We start from the raw sequence: 22,688 nt of genomic DNA, 5'->3' as shown, positions 1-22,688 counted from the left end.
GATGATCATCAGCAGCCCGCGTGCACAGCGTAACCACAGGCCGTGATGATGACAGAGTACTGTACTGTACTGGAGTGAACTGTACCCGTGTGTGTGTGTGTGCTGGAAGAGTGCTGGAGGAGTGTGTGTGTGCTGGAGGAGTGTGTGTGTGCTGGAAGAGTGCTGGAGGAGCGTGTGTGTGCTGGAAGAGTGCTGGAGGAGCGTGTGTGTGCTGGAAGAGTGCTGGAGGAGTGTGTGTGTGCTGGAGGAGTGTGTGTGTGCTGGAAGAGTGCTGGAGGAGCGTGTGTGTGCTGGAAGAGTGCTGGAGGAGTGTGTGTGTGCTGGGGGAGTGTGTGTGTGCTGGAAGAGTGCTGGAGGAGTGTGTGTGTGCTGGAAGAGTGCTGGAGGAGCGTGTGTGTGCTGGAAGAGTGCTGGAGGAGTGTGTGTGTGCTGGGGGAGTGTGTGTGTGCTGGAAGAGTGTGTGTGTGCTGGAAGAGTGCTGGAGGAGTGTGTGTGTGCTGGAAGAGTGCTGGAGGAGTGTGTGTGTGCTGGAAGAGTGCTGGAGGAGCGTGTGTGTGCTGGAAGAGTGCTGGAGGAGTGTGTGTGTGCTGGAAGAGTGTGTGTGTGCTGGAAGAGTGCTGGAGGAGTGTGTGTGTGCTGGAAGAGTGCTGGAGGAGCGTGTGTGTGCTGGAAGAGTGCTGGAGGAGTGTGTGTGTGCTGGGGGAGTGTGTGTGTGCTGGAAGAGTGCTGGAGGAGTGTGTGTGTGCTGGAAGAGTGTGTGTGTGCTGGAAGAGTGTGTGTGTGCTGGAAGAGTGCTGGAGGAGTGTGTGTGTGCTGGAAGAGTGCTGGAGGAGCGTGTGTGTGCTGGAAGAGTGTGTGTGTGCTGGAAGAGTGCTGGAGGAGTGTGTGTGTGCTGGAAGAGTGCTGGAGGAGTGTGTGTGTGCTGGAAGAGTGCTGGAGGAGTGTGTGTGTGCTGGGGGAGTGTGTGTGTGCTGGAAGAGTGCTGGAGGAGTGTGTGTGTGCTGGAAGAGTGTGTGTGTGCTGGAAGAGTGCTGGAGGAGTGTGTGTGTGCTGGAAGAGTGCTGGAGGAGTGTGTGTGTGCTGGAAGAGTGTGTGTGTGCTGGAAGAGTGCTGGAGGAGTGTGTGTGTGCTGGAAGAGTGTGTGTGTGCTGGAAGAGTGCTGGAGGAGTGTGTGTGTGCTGGAGGAGTGTGTGTGTGCTGGAAGAGTGCTGGAGGAGTGTGTGTGTGCTGGAAGAGTGCTGGAGGAGTGTGTGTGTGCTGGAAGAGTGCTGGAGGAGTGTGTGTGTGCTGGAAGAGTGTGTGTGTGCTGGAAGAGTGTGTGTGTGCTGGAAGAGTGCTGGAGGAGTGTGTGTGTGCTGGAAGAGTGTGTGTGTGCTGGAAGAGTGCTGGAGGAGTGTGTGTGTGCTGGAGGAGTGTGTGTGTGCTGGAAGAGTGCTGGAGGAGTGTGTGTGTGCTGGAAGAGTGCTGGAGGAGTGTGTGTGTGCTGGAAGAGTGTGTGTGTGCTGGAAGAGTGCTGGAGGAGTGTGTGTGTGCTGGAAGAGTGTGTGTGTGCTGGAAGAGTGTGTGTGTGCTGGAAGAGTGCTGGAGGAGCGTGTGTGTGCTGGAAGAGTGCTGGAGGAGTGTGTGTGTGCTGGAAGAGTGCTGGAGGAGTGTGTGTGTGCTGGAGGAGTGTGTGTGTGCTGGAAGAGTGCTGGAGGAGTGTGTGTGTGCTGGAAGAGTGCTGGAGGAGTGTGTGTGTGCTGGAAGAGTGCTGGAGGAGTGTGTGTGTGCTGGAAGAGTGCTGGAAGAGTGTGTGTGTGCTGGAAGAGTGCTGGAGGAGTGTGTGTGTGCTGGAGGAGTGTGTGTGTGCTGGAAGAGTGCTGGAGGTGTGTGTGTGTGCTGGAAGAGTGCTGGAGGAGTGTGTGTGTGCTGGAAGAGTGTGTGTGTGCTGGAAGAGTGCTGGAGGAGTGTGTGTGTGCTGGAAGAGTGTGTGTGTGCTGGAAGAGTGTGTGTGTGCTGGAAGAGTGCTGGAGGAGCGTGTGTGTGCTGGAAGAGTGCTGGGGGAGTGTGTGTGTGCTGGAGGAGTGTGTGTGTGCTGGAAGAGTGTGTGTGTGCTGGAAGAGTGCTGGAGGAGCGTGTGTGTGCTGGGGGAGTGTGTGTGTGCTGGAAGAGTGCTGGAGGAGTGTGTGTGTGCTGGAAGAGTGCTGGAGGAGCGTGTGTGTGCTGGAAGAGTGCTGGAGGAGTGTGTGTGTGCTGGGGGAGTGTGTGTGTGCTGGAAGAGTGTGTGTGTGCTGGAAGAGTGCTGGAGGAGTGTGTGTGTGCTGGAAGAGTGCTGGAGGAGTGTGTGTGTGCTGGAAGAGTGTGTGTGTGCTGGAAGAGTGCTGGAGGAGTGTGTGTGTGCTGGAAGAGTGTGTGTGTGCTGGAAGAGTGTGTGTGTGCTGGAAGAGTGCTGGAGGAGTGTGTGTGTGCTGGAAGAGTGTGTGTGTGCTGGAAGAGTGTGTGTGTGCTGGAAGAGTGCTGGAGGAGTGTGTGTGTGCTGGAAGAGTGCTGGGGGAGTGTGTGTGTGCTGGAAGAGTGTGTGTGTGCTGGAAGAGTGCTGGAGGAGTGTGTGTGTGCTGGAAGAGTGCTGGAGGAGTGTGTGTGTGCTGGAAGAGTGTGTGTGTGCTGGAAGAGTGCTGGAGGAGTGTGTGTGTGCTGGAAGAGTGTGTGTGTGCTGGAAGAGTGTGTGTGTGCTGGAAGAGTGCTGGAGGAGTGTGTGTGTGCTGGAAGAGTGCTGGGGGAGTGTGTGTGTGCTGGAAGAGTGTGTGTGTGCTGGAAGAGTGCTGGAGGAGTGTGTGTGTGCTGGAAGAGTGCTGGAGGAGTGTGTGTGTGCTGGAAGAGTGTGTGTGTGCTGGAAGAGTGCTGGAGGAGTGTGTGTGTGCTGGAAGAGTGTGTGTGTGCTGGAAGAGTGTGTGTGTGCTGGAAGAGTGCTGGAGGAGCGTGTGTGTGCTGGAAGAGTGCTGGAGGAGTGTGTGTGTGCTGGAAGAGTGCTGGAGGAGCGTGTGTGTGCTGGAAGAGTGCTGGAGGAGTGTGTGTGTGCTGGAAGAGTGCTGGAGGAGTGTGTGTGTGCTGGAAGAGTGCTGGAGGAGCGTGTGTGTGCTGGAAGAGTGTGTGTGTGCTGGGGGAGTGTGTGTGTGCTGGGGGAGTGTGTGTGTGCTGGAAGAGTGTGTGTGTGCTGGAAGAGTGTGTGTGTGCTGGAAGAGTGCTGGAGGAGTGTGTGTGTGCTGGAAGAGTGCTGGAGGAGCGTGTGTGTGCTGGAAGAGTGTGTGTGTGCTGGAAGAGTGCTGGAGGAGCGTGTGTGTGCTGGAAGAGTGTGTGTGTGCTGGGGGAGTGTGTGTGTGCTGGAGGAGCGTGTGTGTGCTGGAAGAGTGTGTGTGTGCTGGGGGAGTGTGTGTGTGCTGGAGGAGCGTGTGTGTGCTGGAAGAGTGTGTGTGTGCTGGAAGAGTGCTGGAGGAGTGTGTGTGTGCTGGGGGAGTGTGTGTGTGCTGGAGGAGTGTGTGTGTGCTGGAAGAGTGTGTGTGTGCTGGAAGAGTGCTGGAGGAGTGTGTGTGTGCTGGGGGAGTGTGTGTGTGCTGGAAGAGTGCTGGAGGAGTGTGTGTGTGCTGGAAGAGTGCTGGAGGAGTGTGTGTGTGCTGGAAGAGTGCTGGAGGAGTGTGTGTGTGCTGGAAGAGTGCTGGAGGAGTGTGTGTGTGCTGGAAGAGTGTGTGTGTGCTGGAAGAGTGCTGGAGGAGTGTGTGTGTGCTGGAAGAGTGTGTGTGTGCTGGAAGAGTGTGTGTGTGCTGGAAGAGTGCTGGAGGAGTGTGTGTGTGCTGGAAGAGTGTGTGTGTGCTGGAAGAGTGTGTGTGTGCTGGAAGAGTGCTGGAGGAGTGTGTGTGTGCTGGAGGAGTGTGTGTGTGCTGGAAGAGTGTGTGTGTGCTGGAAGAGTGCTGGAGGAGTGTGTGTGTGCTGGAGGAGTGTGTGTGTGCTGGAAGAGTGCTGGAGGAGCGTGTGTGTGCTGGAAGAGTGTGTGTGTGCTGGAAGAGTGCTGGAGGAGTGTGTGTGTGCTGGAAGAGTGTGTGTGTGCTGGAAGAGTGCTGGAGGAGTGTGTGTGTGCTGGAAGAGTGTGTGTGTGCTGGAAGAGTGTGTGTGTGCTGGAAGAGTGCTGGAGGAGTGTGTGTGTGCTGGAAGAGTGTGTGTGTGCTGGAAGAGTGCTGGAGGAGTGTGTGTGTGTGTGCTGGAGGAGTGTGTGTGTGTGCGTGTGTGTGTGTGTGTGTGTTCGTAGCGCCTCCTGCTGGTGTGGACGAGTGTGTGTGTCTGTACCTGTGTGTGTGCTGGAGGAGTGTGTGTGTGTGTGTGTGTGTGTGTGTGTGTGTGTGTTCGTAGCGCTTCCAGCTGGTGTGGACGAGTGTGTGTGTCTGTACCTGTGTGTGTGCTGGAGGAGTGTGTGTGTTCGCAGCGCCTCCTGCTGGTGTGGACGGTTGTTGTCTCTGCTGCGTCTCGCCCTTCGCATGCGACAGTCTGTCTCTCAACATCCCAACAGCAACCTAGAGCACACACACACACACACACACACACACACACACACACACACACACACACACACACACACACAACACTTACTACACAGATGAATCACAAGAAAAGTACTTTTAATGCAAACGGTAGGGTATTCTGAGTGGTTTCTAGGCTTTAGCGTGTGACTGTCAGTGGTGGTTTAGTGCATTACATCAATGAAACACTAAATGATACGCGTTTCTCATTACAAGTAAGGGAAGATTGTTTGATGGCTGCGTTAAAGCGACTCAAACTCAGAGCAGATGCAGATGGAGTGTGTGTGGAGCAGCTTTTACTCATGTATTTACATGTATGGATTTGGCAGACACTTTTATCCAAAGCATTTCAAGGCACACATTTACATTCTTATCAGTTCTTGCTTTCCCTAGGAATCGAACCCATGACCTTGGTGTTGCAAGCGCTAACGAGCTGTTTGAGCTACAGGAAAGCTGTAGTTCGTGTATAAAGTTTGAAGTGCTTATATATATGTTTATATACATGTGTGTGTGTGTACCTGGTCGCAGTCGTCGGGCAGATAGTTGAGCGCGGAGGTCAAGCTGCCCTGTGACGCCAGTATACTGGAGTACTGGATGAGTTTCTCCGTCAGCGCTGAGCTTCGCACACACACCTCGCTGTTACGCAGGCGCTCGATCGACCTCCGCAGGATCATCACCTTCTCCACCAGATCCTGCACACACACCACAACACAGACGTCACACACACACACGGGCTTGACGCAAGTATTCATTACTTCAATGAGCTCATTGTTTCTGCCTTAAATTATTACATTGTTTAAATTAATAAATTTTTAGCTAACTGTGATTTTCTATATGTACATTTCTGAAATACATAACTTAGTCTCTGATAACAGATCACTCTAAACTGTAATGTGAGCATCCCAATTCGCATTCTATCTGTCCTGAATAGTATTCGAAAATACAATTAGTACGTCCCAAATCGTCGTATGTTGAAACGAGTAATGTAAGGATACGCGGATGGTCTACTATTTCTGTGAACACGCTAACGGCTAATAATGCCCACCACCCAATCCGCGCTGGACGAGGATTTGATTAGAACTACAAACACGAGTGAAAAGTGTTAAAAAACTACAGACATGGAGGATGTGTGAGTCCGGCACGGTTATGCAGAGAGGTGTTTGAGTGATTAATTATCAGTATCTAACCTGACACATGCATTTATTCAATGATGTCCACATTATATTGCATCTGCAGATGTATTGTGAACTTTTCTAAGGATACGTTTTGCCAAATGCATCATTATATTCAAATTGCAAACACATGAGGAGAGTCTCCGCATGAAAGACCCACGACTGCAGATCAACGTGCGACAACAATTCTCTCCGAAACGGTAGGAAATTCAATTAGATTGAATGGAGGATTTGAACTGTGATGATGATGATGATTGACAGGGCAGTTTACAGTGTCAGGACGCACAAAACTAAGCGACAGAGCCGTCCGTTAACGACGTACGGCTCTAACCCTTCAGCGTCCATGACGAAATAGTTCGTCCCAAACTCAAAAGTGTGTACTTTTTCTTCACAAAAAGAGTACATACTATTAGGACGCAGTATAAGTAGGCGAATTGGGACGCAGCAGATGTGTATTGTGAATCCTGAGGCATATATAAGTGTGTGTGTGTGTGTGTGTGATGGTGCCGTGACCTCGAGCGCGAGCGGAGACGAGCAGTCTCTCTGTGACGTCCAGCACTCCACCAGACGCTCGATGTTCCCGGAGCAGATGAAGCACAGACAGGCTTGCAGACGGTGTTTCTCTGAGCCTTCAGCGTCCAGACGAGCTCCGAGAGTATCTGGACACACACACACACACACCTGTCAATCACTCCGAAACAACACACACTCTGTTATATGCTTAGAGTGATGCAGAAACTTGCTTGTCAACAGTGGCAGACTTATTCAGACTATTACAGGGAGAGAGACGTGCGTGTTTCGCATGTACAGTATATTCAGGTAGCACGTGCATGTATAGGAATGTTACGTTTATTTATGTGTACATATGTATATATCATTAATAACCGCAAAAGGAATTATAACTTGTTTTCTCATAATGACAGGGAGCCGTTGATGTGAGCGGCGACTCTCGGCATGATCTCACCGCAGAGAGAAGCGAACTCCTCTGGGTTAGCGTAGGTTAGCAGAGCCGCTAGCGCCTCCTTCCAGTTCTCCAGCTCACAGCTCTGGACGATATTACACCAGTTCTGCGTCACCACTGACGAGATCAGCTGAGGACGACAACCACTCATCAACACACATTCAGTTCACTTTCTCAATCATTACAATTATAATAAATAAAAACAAGAATTATTATCTTTACCATTAAAATATTATAAATAATAATAATAATAATTATAATAATAAGACGACAACGGCTAATAACAACGCCAATAATAATAAACATAACGGCACTAATAATAATAATTAAAATAATAAAAACGACAAGAATACTGATAGCAATAACAATTATAATTACTAAAATATTCATTTTAATATGAACAAGATGACTAATAACAACAATTATTATTATCGTTATTATTATTATCTTATTACTACTACTAATAATATTAGGAATAGTAATACTCAAAATAATAATGATAATAACAACAACTAATGGCAATAACAATAATTATTAAAATAATTATATGAACAAGATGACTAATAACAACATAATTATAATTGTAGTAATAATACTCAAAATAATAATAAAAATAGCAACTAAACTAATAATGATAAAGATGATACTGATGCAAACCAATTATAAAAATGATGATGCAATAAATAAATAAATACCAGTTACAGAGGAAAGTGACTGATGTACGGATGTAAGCGGTTACCATGGAGACGCTGTTGGTCTGGCGGGTGAGGTAGCGCTGCTGGGTCTTCTTCAGTAGCTCCTCCCCTCCGCTGATTGACAGCAAGATGGCCTCTGCGTAACGCCCGTCACTCAAGCACAGGTCCACCGCGCCCTCGAAGTTCCCCACCAACAGAGCCTGACTGATCAACCCGTCCGTGTCTACACACAACACCACACACACGTGAGCACAATCACTAATCAGAACTATCAAATCATGAAGTTATTACTAGGGCTGCCCCCTAATGATCTACTAACCGTTAGACCACCAAAATAGTAATAGTCGTTCAGTCGCAGAACAAAAAAATCGAAAAAGTGGTCGATCAATCGTTAACGGTCATTTATCGACCTCAAATATGTTAATCTAGACAAATGTGCGCTATTATTAGGCGTATATCCAAGTGTTTGTGTGGAGAGCGTGTTTACTGCATGATTTGTACAGGCGCGGGCGCCATCACTTGAGTTTAACTTAAAGGGGGGGTTGATTATGATTTGACTTCTCTAACTGTAGTTAGTGTGTAATGTTGCTGTTTGATCATAAACAACATCTGCAAAGTTACAACGCTCAAAGTTCAGAGCAAAGGGAGATATTTGCTTTTACAGAAATCGCTTTTTAAGGACTACAACAAACGGCTGGTAGAGACTACACCACATTCCTCCCGGGTTAGTGACATCACCAACCCTAAAATAACATAAACCCCGCCCCCTGGACACGATTTATAGATTATCAAGACAGAATTTGCTAATCAATGACTAGAAGATAACTACACATCAGCTTCATAAATTCATCAACTAACCCTTCAGAAATGTCCTGTTGCTTCTACATGTTGTCAGTTCTTCTCGAGTCTCTCCATCATTGTCCGAATCCGGTTTGAACATAAAAGGCTAAACGTGTGTGTGAGTGCAAGCTGTTGAAGCTCCGCCCCCTGTGCCGGGAGCAGCAGCTCATTTGCATTTAAAGGAATTTGCATTTGCTCACCCTCAAAAAGTGACAATTTTAACATGCTATATAAAAATATCTGTGGGGTATTTAGAGCTAAAACTTTACACACACACACACACACACACACACACACTCTGGGGACACCAGAGACTTACTTTATATCATGTGAAAAGGGCATTATACCACCCCTTTAAAATTCTCCGTCATTTTTGGTCATACAGACAAGAGTAACGTAAAGGGTCTCCTTTTATTTCTGTAAACTCATAAAACGTTGTGCTTTTGTAAAATAATGTCTCTTTCTGTCGATTCGGTCTTGAACTTCAGCGCATCACATAATGAACCGAAACTCAGCGTATAATTGCCTCACAGACATGAGAAATATACCTATAGAAAGCTTGAAATTGTAACATTTGAATGGACATAAATATTCTCAGATTATGTAATCCGTATGAAACGAGTATATAGTCGGAGACGTCGACTGAGCAGCCGAAAACCCAGAAAGCATTACCAATAAATGCTTTAAATGTTTAGACAGTCGCATTCTGTTTTTACACAACACATTCATAATCATTACGTTTGCCGGTGCGCCGTGGCTTTATGTTTGAATTTGAGCACTGATTAGACAATACGGATTTTATATAAGGAATTAAAAGCGCATTATGATGATTTATGGCTTAATATAAGCGCGTTATTAGTCGATTAATAGCTTAAATGAACGACTACTAGTCAGGGCAGCCCTGGTTATTTGTATGCATGTGATGCTTGCCTGAGGAGACGGGGATCTGGAAGGGCTCTTTGTCCTTCTCTTTCTTTGGTAGTTGATGGAAGAAATCAGCAGGAGACTCACGGCCTGACGAACCGTCTGCTCTCTGAATGCACGAGAAACTAAATCATGATTCATAATCCAATCCAATGAAACGACGTGTTGAATGAGTGTGTAACTGAATCTGACCTGATCAGAGAGAGTCTGCATCTTCTCAGCCAGATCGTTCACATCTAAACCGTTGGGTTGAAGCTTCCTCGACAAACACGCCGAGATCTGTGCAAATACACAAGTGAACACACTGAAAACATGCATATAGTGGTAACACTTTACAATAATGGACTGAGTGTGTGTGTGTGTGTGTGTGAGAGAGTGTGTGTTTGATCTGAGATCTGTGCAAATACACAAGTGAACACACTGAAAACATGCATATAGTGGTAACACTTTACAATAATGGACTGAGTGTGTGTGTGTGTGTGTGTGTGTGTGTGTGTGAGAGAGTGTGTGTTTGATCTGAGATCTGTGCAAATACACAAGTGAACACACTGAAAACATGCATACAGTGGTAACACTTTACAATAATGGACTGAGTGTGTGAGTGTGTGTGTGTGTGTGTGAGAGAGTGTGTGTTTGATCTGAGATCTGTGCAAATACACAAGTGAACACACTGAAAACATGCATACAGTGGTAACACTTTAAAATAATGTTCATTAGTTTGCATGAACTAATAATGAACTGCAGTTATACAGCATTTATTAATCTTTGTTCATTTCAATATTTACTAATACTTTATTAAAATCTTGCTAACATTAGTTAATGCACTGTGAACTAGCATGAACTAACAATGAACAGCCGTATTTTTATTAAGTAAGGTTAACTAAGTTTAATAAATATAGTAACAAATGTATTGCGCATTGTTAGTTCATGTTAGTCAAAACATTAACTAATGTTAACTAATGAACCTTCTCTCTTGTAAAGTGTTCCCATATAGTTTTATTCCAGGGATTTTCATGATTTTATTTGGGATTTTTCCATGCAAAACACAACGTGCAATAATGAGGTGGGGTAAGATGTGTCAGTGGGTAAACTGTGTCACTCCTCTGTCCTGTATTTGGCTTTACCTTCCTCTGCAGCTCGTCTTTACTGAAGCCCAGCAGCCGCAGAAACTTCACTCGCGCTTCATCTTCGAAATTCACCTGTTAAAAACACGAAAACACTTGAACAGGACTAAATCATTAATATATTCTAAATTAATAAACTCTCTGAAGTCCCCATGCATTTAAAACAGTCTCTCTCTACCGCCAGTACTCTGATGACATCATTCTGTCTGATTTTCTTTCCAATCAAATGCTCTCAAGCATCTGAAGCATCCCACCGCAAACATTAGGGTTTCACGCTTAATCGGATTAAATCGAATTAAAAGTGTGATTTAATGAAATAAATTTATCCGTGATTTGGAGTGAAGCATGTCACTGTTTTCTTTTACACTGTTTTCAGCATCTCAACGTGATTACGTAATGCGTGGCGCATCACAGCTAGTGCAAGATGAGCATTTATGGTTAAAAAGTATATAAATGTTTATTTTTGTTATAAAATAGCCGATGGTTTGTCTAGATAAGACTCTTATTAAGCCGTTGGACCCCATTGAAGTCACTATATCCTGGAAAAAAATCCTGGAATCCTGAAATCCTAAAACCTTAATTTCTTTTCAAACTGAAGAAAGAAAGACATGAACATCTTGGATGACGTGGGGGAGAGTAAATTATCAGGAAATTTTAATTCTGAAGTGAACTGATCCTTTAAAGGGTTAGTTCACATAGTGTAACAACACAGCGCAGAACGGAGGCTCGCTATTGGCCGACGCTGGTCATGTGTGTGATGCTGGCCAATAGTGAGCCTCCGTTCTGACGTACGACCCAGAAGCGCTGCGCTGTTACACTTCGTGAACTCACTCAGAGAAACACAGAAGAAATGAAGAGTTGTAATTTTTGTTTATATTTGCACACAAAAAGTATTCTCGTCACTTGATAAACTTAAGATTGAGCCACTGTAGTCACTTGGACTATTTTAAACATTGTCTTTACTAACTTTCTGGGCCGGCAAGTTTCAATTACAGAGAAGCCTATGGAGGAGTGAGCCAGCTCTCAGATTTAATCAGAAATATCTTGATTTGTCTTGAACGAAAGTCTTACGGGGTTGGAACAACATGAGGGAGAGTAAATACTAACAGAATTTTCATTTTTGGGTGAACTATCCCTTTAAGGCAGTGTTTCCCATGCATTTCGTTGAGTTTGTGTTTCACAGAATAAAACAGGGCTGGAATGACATCAGGATTTAGCATGTTCTGCACGTGTAAATGCTTACCATGAGGAACCTCCATATGTCCTGCTCGGCGTCAGACGGGGCGCTCGTGATCTTGCTGTGGCAGTAGCTGGTGAAGGACCCAGACTGCAGAACGGCCTGGAGCTCGCTGGAGCGCTGGAGGAACTCCGTCTCTGTGGTCACCTGACTCACCTGTACCTGTCGAGGCTGACCCGGCGCTGAAGGGTTCTCAAACGTCACCAGCTTCCCACCGAACTGGAAGAGATAGAAGCGAGTAGAGTCAGACCAGGCGTGCCTTTCCTGTAGCTCAAACAGTAGAGCGTTGGCACTTGCAATGCCAAGGTCATGGGTTCGATTCCCAGGGAAAGCAAGAACTGATAAGAATGTAAATGTGTACCTTGAAATGCAATGTAAGTCGCTTTGGATAAAAGTGTGTGTGAGAGAGTGCTAGCAGGACCTTAATATCCCTGACATACTCACAGCGAAAGAGGCGCCGACAGGCCTTCGCACCCACTTGGGTGGCTTTGTCAGCGGAGGGATGATGGTGGTCTCGACGGTGGGTTGAGGCATTTGCAGAGGCGGAAGAGCTTGACCGGTTCCAAACGGGTCGTTGGTGTCAAACGAAGCCGAGATCTAAGAGGAGAAACTGATGATTAAAGGGAATGTTCACCCAAAAGTGAAAATTAGCCCATGATTTACTCACCCTGAAGCCATCTTAGGTGTATATGACATTCTTCTTTCAGACGATCAGAGTTATATAAAAAAATGTTCTGGCTCTTCCAAGCTTTATAATGGGAGTCAATGGGTATATTTTTTTGGAAGTTCATCAAGCGCATCCATCCATGATAAAAGTGCTCCAGAAGGCTCTCCGGGGGGTTAATAAAGCTCTTCTGAAGTGAAGTGATGCGTTCGTGTAAGAAAAATATCCATATTTAAAACTTTATCGACTAAAATAACTAGCTTCCGGCAGACGGCCGTACGCAAGTCGACTTACGCCACAAGAGTAACACTTGATTGTGTTCGTCTGAAAGAAGAATGTCATATACATCTATGATGACTTCAGGGTGAGTAAATCATGGGCTAATTTTCACTTTTGGGTGAACATTCTCTTTAAAGTCACAAACAGATCGACATTCCTCGGAAAGAGTGTGTAAACACACACACATAATCGCACCTGGTCCACCGTGCTGTGCTGATGCTGTTGAAGACGCCCACCCATAACTGAGTACACACTGATCCGCCCGTCAAATGATGCGGCTGACAGGAGGGCGGGGTTACGAGGACACCACTGCACATCGAAGCACCACTGATTGGCTGTTGGCAGCTCGTAAATCACCTGAAACACCAGAGGCAAGGCATGATGGTCAATAAATGAGGAAAGTGATCCAGAGATCCCACACTAATGGATTTCTATGATTTTATTCATTACTAATCGCATAGACATTCGATGAATTAACATTTGAAAATGAAGAAATTAATACTGCCATACATATTAGTATTGTAATGTAATAGTAATATAAAATAATTATATTATTGTTCTTAAAGGTATAGCGGAGGATCTTTCCGAATTTTAGATAAGAACCGCCCTCTCCACTTTTTGAAAAAATGCACATGCGCAACACTCTACTTGCTCCCGATAGGGAACGCCTATTAAACGTGTGCGAGGTTCTCCTCGTGCACGCTCTGTTTACAAGTTGCTGTTGGCATCGCTCATACAAGATTACTTTCCAAAAGAAGATTTGCACTTTTTCTCCAAATAGCATGCCAAACTTTACCTGTCAAGTAGAAACTTCGCGACTGAGGCATAAGTGGGAAGCCCAACCTGTGTTTTCAGCGCACGCCATCGTGTGAAACAATCTCCCAAAAACACTCTGATCTTGTTTCTCTCTTCTGAGGCCTTTCTCTTCTTCTCATACAGTTCGTACAAACTTTTTCTCTTGCGACCCTCAGACATTTTCAAAGGACCCGGTGAAACGGCGAGCTTCAATGAATGGCTTAGCTCTAGCTCACCACACATAAACACCTGAAAGTGCGCATGCGCAGAAAGCGAAAACTAAGGGACGAGCACGTACGACGGCCTTACGTAAACATATCACCAGAATGATTGACACTTAGGTGGACCAATAGTTTACACTACCCACCCGGAAAAAGAAAATCCTCCGCTATACCTTTAAATACTTTTAAAGAAGTAATATTTCTTAATTCGTTTTTATTTAGTAATTGTAATATTTTATTTAGTAATAATAATAATAATAATATTTCATAGCCATGTTGATAAAAGATTATTTATTATATAATTTAACAATAATAATAACATTTAAATTTTAATATATGTTATATATATAATAAAAACGTATTATTATTATTGTTAGTATAATTTCACAGATATATTTAATTTTGTAATTTTTTAAACTGTGATCAGTTTTAAGATTCATATTTTGTTTGTTCATACTGTCTGTGAAAATTAAATGTTTGAATAGATTCAATTCAGAGGCATAAATATTAATATTGTAATTTTTACAGTTGTAATGTAAAATAATTATTACATTATTTTTCTTGTTAATTTGTTTTTATTTAGTAATAATAATAATAATATTAATAATGATAACTATTATTATTATTTCATAGCCATACTGATAACAGATTATTTAATAAAAAAATATATATATATATTTTATTAAACATTATATATAATATAAAACATTATTATTGTTAAAATAATTTCACAGATCCATTCAATTTTGTAATTTTTTAAACTGTGATCTGTTTTAAGGTTCATATTTTGTTTGTTCATACCGTGTCTGTAAAAATTAAATAGATAGAAAATAGATCAAAATATGAATCATACAAAAATGACACAGTAGTGACCTCTAAAGGCAGAGCATGATGCAAGCAAAGTCATGGGTTTGATCCTCAGGGAATGCATGATAGAAGTGCATGGATGTAAATGTCATGTAAATGTGATAAAGCAGCAGCTGTGACTGACGGACCTCTCCGGTGTTCGGGTTCCAGCACAGGATCCGGTTGTCTTTGCCGCTGCTCAGCAGAAGCTCTGGATCGGCTTGACTCCATGAGATGGACAGAATTCCTCTGGAATATTAAAAGGACGTCACGCGTGTGCAGGAGCATTAAAGCGGCTCATAGAGACGTGGACTTTAGGGAAGCGAGTCTCTACCTGGTGTGGTTCTCCAGGACTTTGAGTGGCGAGGTCGCAAACCGCAGGTCCCACATCTGGATCACGGGAAGCCTGTCGTCCTCGGATGCCAGAACCAGCTGAGTGGCCACATCTGGATGCCACAACATCCCAGAGCAGTGCATCTGACAATACAAATATTAATGCATTTTATTTATAATGTGCTTTTCTTAAACCCAAAGCGCTACAAGTACAGTACAAAAGTACATCAGTAACATAATATATGTGTGTGTACACTGTATAATTATTTTGTATACATAAATACACATATATGCATGTATATATTTAATAAAAATGTGTTATTTCTATATAAAATATTTATATCTAATATAAATTATATGTATATATATATATATATATATATATATATATAGTATATGCATGCAAATATTTTTAAATATTTACATGCATATGTGTGTATTTATATTACATACAAAATAATTATACACAGTACACACACATATATATTATGTAAACACAAACTTTTATTTTGCATGCGATTAATCGTTGCCTAGCACTTATTTTTGGATTCTGGGGTGAAATATGACCTGCACGTGTTTTTTCCTCATCGGCTCTCATACAAGTGTTCGGTGTCGAGGATGCTCTTACCCTGTTGCTGTGGTCACTGATTTTGATGATGGGCTCGTTCTTCCTCAGATCCCAGACCACGGCTTTCCCGCTGGGATTGGCGGATGCCAGTATGTGTGGCACTTGACTGTTCCACGCCACCACGCTCACGTCCTCCGCTGGCTACGACATGCACAAGCAAACGGATAAAACCACTGCAATGTCTGAGACTTTCCCACAAACCACCAGCTGAAGCTGAGCATCCAAAAATGAGCATCCAAACCAACAAACCCCAGCAAAGACACGTTATTTTCTGAACACTCTGCAGACAAATTGTCTTTTTTTTAGGTAGTAAATCATTGTTTAGTGTCAGTAGGTGCCCCTATTATGCTATTATTAAAGGCTCATAATGTTGTTTTAGAGTCTCACACAATAGTTCTACATGCATCTCAAGTCCAACACAACTTTAATGTCCTCATAATCTCCACTGCAGCGTCAGCTCTTTCCTCTCAGTGTCTGAAACACTTCCATCAAGTCTGTCTAAGCTCCGCCTCTCTGAGAGCTGCTCTGCTCTGATTGGTCAGAAAGCAAACGCTCATTATCATATCTGACTCTCAGCTCTTGATCACAGTGATACGAACAGTGGCAATGGCGTGGGTTTTACCGTATCAATCTCAGAAAACAGCGTCTTCTCCACACGAACAACACGAACCAAACTCTTCCAGTCTCAGATACACTACAGTGTTTGAGGGCGGAGCTAAGAGACGCTGTTCAGCCAATCAAGACCACAGGCTGGCATTATGAAAATGAGTTACAAATCTACATAAGTTTGATCAAGGTTTGATTAGAAAGTGAGACTGGACTTACTGACGACTCGTTTCAGGCAGTTCAGAATCACTTCTTTCATTAAGGAGACAAAAACTCCATTTATCTTTGAACCGTATACATTCACAAACTGCTTTATTACACACTAAATGAAAGGTCATATCTGAAAAAGCATAATAGGGGCACAAAGATGCTAGAAAAGAGGTTAATCAAACCCAAACCGCACGCACGCACACACACACACACACACACACACCCTCACCAGCACCTTCATCTTACCTCACTGAGCTAAAGGAACAGAGAGACAAATGTATTCACTTTACCATCAGATGATACTACCAACACTGACGACACAAAACACTTCAAAGAATCAAGAACAATTGTCCACACCTGTGACTTGGCGCCCGGTGTCATCGGATTACTGAAGTTGTTCAAATCCCAGATGTATATTTCCGAATCATTGGCTCCTGATGCGATGAGATTACTCTGACAGAGAGGGAAAAACACATGAGCGTTTGCAAACGCGACACCAGACTGCTCTTACTCAGTATTTATGTCTTGTTTCCAGTCCAAAAATCACAAAAAAAAATTAAATCAAGATGCATTTACTAAAGTAGTAAAACGCCATAAGATATTATGTCTTATTTTCTGGGGAAATAATAAAAAAAATAAGTGAGTTGTTGCTTAAAAAAGTTAAATTATAATAATAATTTAGATTTTAAGCATCAACTCCCTTAATTTTGTTTACTTCCCCCGGAAAACAGCACATAATATCTTATGTCACTCATCTAGTAAATGCATCTTGATTTAAGAATTAATAGATATTTGGACTGGAAACAAGACAAAAATACTGAGTAAAGAAAGCAGTTTTGCAGTGCAGATGCGAGCGGATCTGAAGCGAGACGCGAGCTCCACCTGGAAGCGGTTGTAGTCGAGGGCGTGCACGGGTCCCGTGTGTTTGTTGGACTGTCCGATCACGGCGTCTTCGCTCGCGGAGAGAATAGCGTCCGGGCCGAAGACGGTCACGCTCCCGTTCTCACTGCCTCCGATGAGCCGCCCCGATGACCCCGGCGTCACGTCCATATCAAACGCCACCCAGATCAGACTGTGAAACCTGCCAACACACACACACACCGAGATCATCACAAGTACACACACACCAGGACACTTTACACACATAGAGGATTCAAATTAATGATCATTTATAGATTTTTCTAAATGTCATAATCATGGGTTAACAAACAAGTATTCATAATTGCAATGAGCTCATTGTTTCTGCCTTAAATTATTACATTGTTTAAATTAATACATTTTTAGCAAACTGTGATTTTGTATATGTACATTTCTGAAATACATAACTTAGACAGTCTCTGATAACAGATCACTCTAGACTGTAATGTGGACTTTCAGTAAAGCTGCTTTGAAACGATGTGTGTTGTGAAAGGCGCTATACAAATAAATGTGAATTGAATTGAATAGCTATCTCAAAGAATAAGTCAGCTTTATTTCTATAGCGCTTTATACAATACAGATTGATAAACAGGAAAATAACAGAATCAATGATGCAAACTTCTGCTGTAAAAAGAGTCATTATTCAGATCAGTGTTGATTCAGTTCAGTCCAATAACTGTGTAAAGTTGAGTTGAAATGAGTTCAGTTCATGCAACTCTACAGAAGATAATAGTGTCGTCATTGAGGAATAAATACACAAATCCCAAGTTCTCTAAATATGCTAAATAAAGTATTATCTAGCATTATATTTACAAAGCATTTGCATTTATGCTCAAATGCAGCAAATGTCTCAAAATTGTGACTTTAGCATTTTGTGCACAATGAGTGATAACTAACTTCATTTAGTCAAAGGTTGCAACCCTGACACAGTATATTATAATATTCAGTGAGCTCCTTTTTTTTGCAAAGCGAAATATGAATATTTAGAGAAATTTAACTCTTTAAAGCAGCTTCAGTGAATCTGACAACTGCGTGAACAACACACCCGAGAGAAGAACTGGAAATGCCATTATAACAACATGCCAGTGTGAGGAAACGTGACAGTCTGAAAAGGTCACAGTCGCAGTAAATGGACAAACTGATCAGTGAGAGTGACACACACCACAGGCGTGTCAGAAACGTGTTCACACAAGCGCGTTTGTGTGTGTTAGATCATGCAGAACGCAGAATGACGACTCTAAAATAATGCTGCGGTTAAACCTGTATTTCTGCTATTGAATCGTTGCTGGGGAAGAACGTTATTAACATAAACATAAATTAGTATCAAAGTAATGCACATCAACAAGAGAAGCTGGAGAACATCTGCAAACTGTTGTAAAATCAGCTCTTTCTTTCAAAATCAAGTAGTGGCCTATGAATGTGTTCGGTTCAGTACGGAGAGCGACTGCGATCGTAAGCCTTCTAAACACACCCAGTCATTAAAACTAAACTAACTAAATTACTCTTTTTAAAAGAAGATGCGAGACGTGTTTGGCTGTGCAAAAGTCAACGCAACAATACTAGTGTGTGAGGTTATTATGCATTTTCAATTGAATTTTATGTAACAAAACAAAAAAAACTCCTCAAAGTTTTATTTTTATTTTATTTTTGTCTTAAAAGAAAAGATGTTAAAACTCCCAGCTAATCTGAGTTAAGTCATACAGCTATTCAAGCATGCATTCAGAAAGTATATATAGATATATAATATATATATTACACACTAACACTCAAAAGTTTGGGGTCAATACGTTTTAACTTTTTTTTTAAAAGAAATTAATATTTTATTCAGCAAAGGACACATTACATTGATCAAAAGTGACAGTAAAGACATTTATAATGTTACAAAAGATGCTGTTCTTTTATGAATAAAAATAAACTTGAGGAAATCTTAAGCAGCAAAACTGTTTTCAACTCTGATAATAATCATAAATGTTTCTTGATCATCAAATCCTCATATTAGAGTGATTTCTGAAGGATCATGTGACACTGAAGACTGGAGTAATGATGCTGAAAATCCAGCTTTGATCACAGGAATAAATTATATTTTACTGTATATTCACATAGAAAACTGCTGTTTTAAATTCTAAAAATATTTCACAATTTGTACAGTATTTTTGATCTTGGCGCAGCAGAAGAACACATTAAAACATGACCCCAAACGTCTGAGCGCTAGTGTACAGAAACGCACCTGTTGGCGGTGGGCAGAGTTCCTCTGAGCTTCATGTCCATGGATGTATCGGCAAAGTCCATCTCGAAGATCTCCAGAACGGAGCTGGTGTTGAAAGACGCGTCGAGCTGCTGCGCCGCAGTGCCTGGGGATATGACAAAGTGAGGTTATTCTTCAAGCATTTTAAATGAAACTCGCTGTCATCCACCGCTGCACACTGGCTGACAGGTGAAAACACACACATATACACCTGTGTACCTAAGGCCAGGTATGTGGGATGCTGTCTCGCAGGACTCCATGCCTGAGAGGCCGTCCTGAGGATCTCCTTCACCCTCATCTTCCTCCAAACTCCTGAAAGGACAAGAAGAACATGATGTGATTTACCTGTCAGCACTTAAATGGCATTCCTCTGCACTAACAATGCCATATCAGCCTAAAGAACCTGTAAGTGGCTTAATACCATGTCAGATGACAGTACTAACAGAAAGTGCTAACACATTTCCGCAATAATCCTCAAATAAATCACAAACATACTCGGTATGAGTGTGTGAAATACAGCATATATTATTTCTCAGACTCAAATGATCTGTAATCTCAGATTCTTTTGTCATCCTTTTAAAGTATATGTGTAATAAATGTCGTGAGGAGGTCATTTAGAGAAGAGTATATGTATAATCACGTTTATTCCTGATCAGCTGCTCTTAGCGTTAGCATTAGCATCAACCTGAGGTTGACTATCTGCGCTTCAAAACACACTAACACACCGATCAGACCACAATAACACACAATAAAACACCAGAATCTCGAGTTTGTCCTAAAAACGCCAGATTATACTAAGTGCTGTCTGTGTACTTACGGTTGTTGGTGATTATTAGTCTCGATTGTGTGTTGATGAGAGTTCAGTCAGCGGCGCTCCTCGCGACACTCATGGAGAATGTAGTCCGGTGCGGAATTGTAGTCCAGTACGGCAGCCGGCGAGGGACATTATGAACGAAACGATTAAAACTCAAACCACTTCTGCTCGACTCGGTTTACCTTTTTTTTTTTTCAAATTGATAAACAAATAAAATTAAAATAAATAAATAAGGCCAATAGCACCCATCCAAAATGTTTACTATATATTTAATATTTGAGAGATTTTATCCCCAAATCTAGAGCCAAAAGTAAAAAAGCCAGCTAAACTTGAATTATACACGACTATATTGATTTGAAGTTTTATGGTGTTTAACAATGTTCTTAGAACATTTTATTTAGACATTTTAGTTCAAGACTGCCTACTTCCTGCCATAAAATAAATAAAAACTATTGAAAATAAAATGAATAAAAGTAAAATTTGAAATATGAAATGATCTGGCACACATCATAAAAAATAAAACCCTGATGACAGTTTAAGTCTCATTTGAATGAAAAGTAGAAGCATTATAAGAAATGACAAGCTTTCAGTTTAAGTTAACTTTATTAGAGAGACAGAAATATACACAAGTTATGGAACAGACAGGCTTCTAGCATTAGATTTCATAATGAGTGATAGGTTCTGGTTGTTTCTCCGGGTCTCCACCTCTCTCCAGATACAGGTTGTTGTAAGGATACTGTTTTGGTGCCTGGAAAAAGAAAGAAGATCATTCATAAGATTTGTGGAAAGCTTGTAGACTTCCAGAAAAAATAACATCACCATTTTTTTCAGGCAGAATGATGATCAACAATTAATTTTCATGTTGTTTTTAAGACTATTTGGCAAGTCAATAACACAAATTACCCTATTTAAAAAAAAAAAAAATAGCTCTACAAAGTGATAAAAGAAAAAGAATGACAGACTATAGACATGCATGTGTGTGTATTTATATATACATAATAAGTATACACAGTACACACACACATATTATGTAAACACAAACTTTTATTTGGATGCGATTAATCGTTGCCCAGCCCTACTTTATGTAAATTGCTCATCGTTGTCCCTCTACTCACCACAGGCTGGTAACAGGGGAACATCTCGCCCAAGCCGAACATCAGCACCATGAAGCCCATGAAGCCCAGCAGGGTGTTACGCATGGTTCTCCAGTCCACAGGGCTCGGAGACGTGTCAACCCTGTTCCTGATGTACATGTCAAAGTCATAGTGCATCTGCAACACACACAGAAACCGTCACAAAACAGCCACTAATCTGAGAACCCGATGAGACGTGGATAATTTCAAAGACAGCGCATTAACATCTTGATTATACTTGATACATTCAATCAGACACTTGATATCTGTGCATTCAAACACCTTAAAGGGATTCACCCAAAAATTACATTTCTGTCATTAATTACTCAACCTTTATTCAACAATCAAAGGTTGAACCACTGTAGTCACATGGACTATTTTAACAATGTCTTTACTTCCTTTCTGGGCCTTGAAAGTTGCAATGATCCTATCCTACGTTTCTATGTGGGGTCAAAAATATCTTCATTTGTGTTATGAAGATGATTTATGGGGCTTGTGGGCTTGAAACGACTTGAGCGTGAGTAATTAATGAACTAAAGCCCTTTAATATCAAATTTGAGCAATAAGCTGTAATTTTAATGTTTTCTCCTACCGTACAAAAATGGTTCTAGATCTAAATTTGTTTGAGCACTTCAGTTATTACATCTTACATTTTAAAGGCTCAGATATACTACATATTTATACAAATAGTAAGCATGTTGGCAAAACTGCATGGTGCTTTAAACATTATATGCTGTCGTTCTTCTCTGCTTCAAAAAGCATGCAATGCAATGAAAAACTGTGCATGCTGGAATGGTGCAAAATGTTTTTGTGAAGGTAATACCCAATGCATGTGTGCAATGATGTCACTTGCATGAACCAGGGTTTATAGGGATTCTTACCGGCTCTCCCCAGTTCCTCCTCAGATCAGGATGGTCCCACTGATACCAGGGGTCTCTCTCATGCTGCGATCGGTCCGGCAGCATCGGGTAATCACCATACCTGCGCAACGACAGTGCAAACATATTTAAATACATCACCAGCCATTCAACATTTCGGTAGGAAAACACATTATCTATTCAAAGTGTGTGAACATTAGACAGATACTCACCCCTGGCCGTCATCGGGAAAGGGCTGGTAATCTTCCAGCGTCAAGTTGTATTTCTTGGCCGCTGCCGCTCTCTCTTCTGGGGTTTTTGGGTACGGGCCGGGCAGAATGTCCTTCGAACCACCAGAGGCTGCAAAAACACAACTTAAAATATTATAATGATTCCACACAATACTTCATTTATAACACCTGTGCTCTCCAGACAACCTTAGTCACATTAAAATGCATATTAAATGTAGACATATTATTATGCATTATCTAGTTTAATGACTTAATTAAATCTGTAATATGAAGAAAACGACATCCTATAGTATACAAAACCACAAAGGCTAACACAGTTGCACATTTAGTAGAATCACATTTGTTGAAAAGACAAAAAACGGCACTTAGTTTATGATGCACTTAAAAC

General features: G+C 42.4%; 2 protein-coding genes across 3 annotated transcripts in view; both read right to left on the bottom strand.

Annotated features, from left to right (window-relative positions):
• sec31b (SEC31 homolog B, COPII coat complex component) overlaps nt 1–20,167 on the bottom strand; it is a 38,655-nt gene extending 18,488 nt beyond the window's left edge. For both annotated transcript variants that reach the window (XM_081393625.1, XM_081393626.1), the window contains exons 1-19: nt 20,063–20,167; nt 19,465–19,557; nt 19,228–19,351; nt 16,965–17,163; nt 16,440–16,535; nt 15,267–15,407; nt 14,640–14,782; nt 14,455–14,554; nt 12,639–12,800; nt 11,945–12,097; nt 11,507–11,719; nt 10,264–10,338; nt 9,332–9,418; nt 9,146–9,248; nt 7,420–7,598; nt 6,684–6,810; nt 6,233–6,378; nt 5,066–5,239; nt 4,419–4,541 (exon numbers count right to left, since the gene is read on the bottom strand). In XM_081393625.1, the coding sequence (XP_081249751.1) occupies nt 4,419–4,541; nt 5,066–5,239; nt 6,233–6,378; nt 6,684–6,810; nt 7,420–7,598; nt 9,146–9,248; nt 9,332–9,418; nt 10,264–10,338; nt 11,507–11,719; nt 11,945–12,097; nt 12,639–12,800; nt 14,455–14,554; nt 14,640–14,782; nt 15,267–15,407; nt 16,440–16,535; nt 16,965–17,163; nt 19,228–19,351; nt 19,465–19,543 (2,424 nt within the window). In that variant the 5' untranslated portion in view covers nt 19,544–19,557; nt 20,063–20,167. The remainder of the gene's footprint in view (nt 1–4,418; nt 4,542–5,065; nt 5,240–6,232; nt 6,379–6,683; nt 6,811–7,419; nt 7,599–9,145; nt 9,249–9,331; nt 9,419–10,263; nt 10,339–11,506; nt 11,720–11,944; nt 12,098–12,638; nt 12,801–14,454; nt 14,555–14,639; nt 14,783–15,266; nt 15,408–16,439; nt 16,536–16,964; nt 17,164–19,227; nt 19,352–19,464; nt 19,558–20,062) is intronic.
• Nucleotides 20,168–20,643: 476 nt separating this feature from the next.
• ndufb8 (NADH:ubiquinone oxidoreductase subunit B8) overlaps nt 20,644–22,688 on the bottom strand; it is a 2,418-nt gene continuing 373 nt past the window's right edge. The window contains exons 2-5 of the mRNA XM_081392073.1: nt 22,283–22,409; nt 22,074–22,173; nt 21,175–21,330; nt 20,644–20,807 (exon numbers count right to left, since the gene is read on the bottom strand). Coding sequence (XP_081248199.1) covers nt 20,715–20,807; nt 21,175–21,330; nt 22,074–22,173; nt 22,283–22,409 — 476 coding nt within the window. The 3' untranslated portion in view covers nt 20,644–20,714. The remainder of the gene's footprint in view (nt 20,808–21,174; nt 21,331–22,073; nt 22,174–22,282; nt 22,410–22,688) is intronic.

The sequence above is a fragment of the Scardinius erythrophthalmus genome (assembly GCF_964197995.2).
Source record: "Scardinius erythrophthalmus genome assembly, chromosome: 18".
Lineage (NCBI taxonomy): Eukaryota > Metazoa > Chordata > Actinopteri > Cypriniformes > Leuciscidae > Scardinius > Scardinius erythrophthalmus.
Note: the sequence above shows the minus strand (reverse complement) of the source record. Positions and strands in the feature narration are given on the sequence as shown.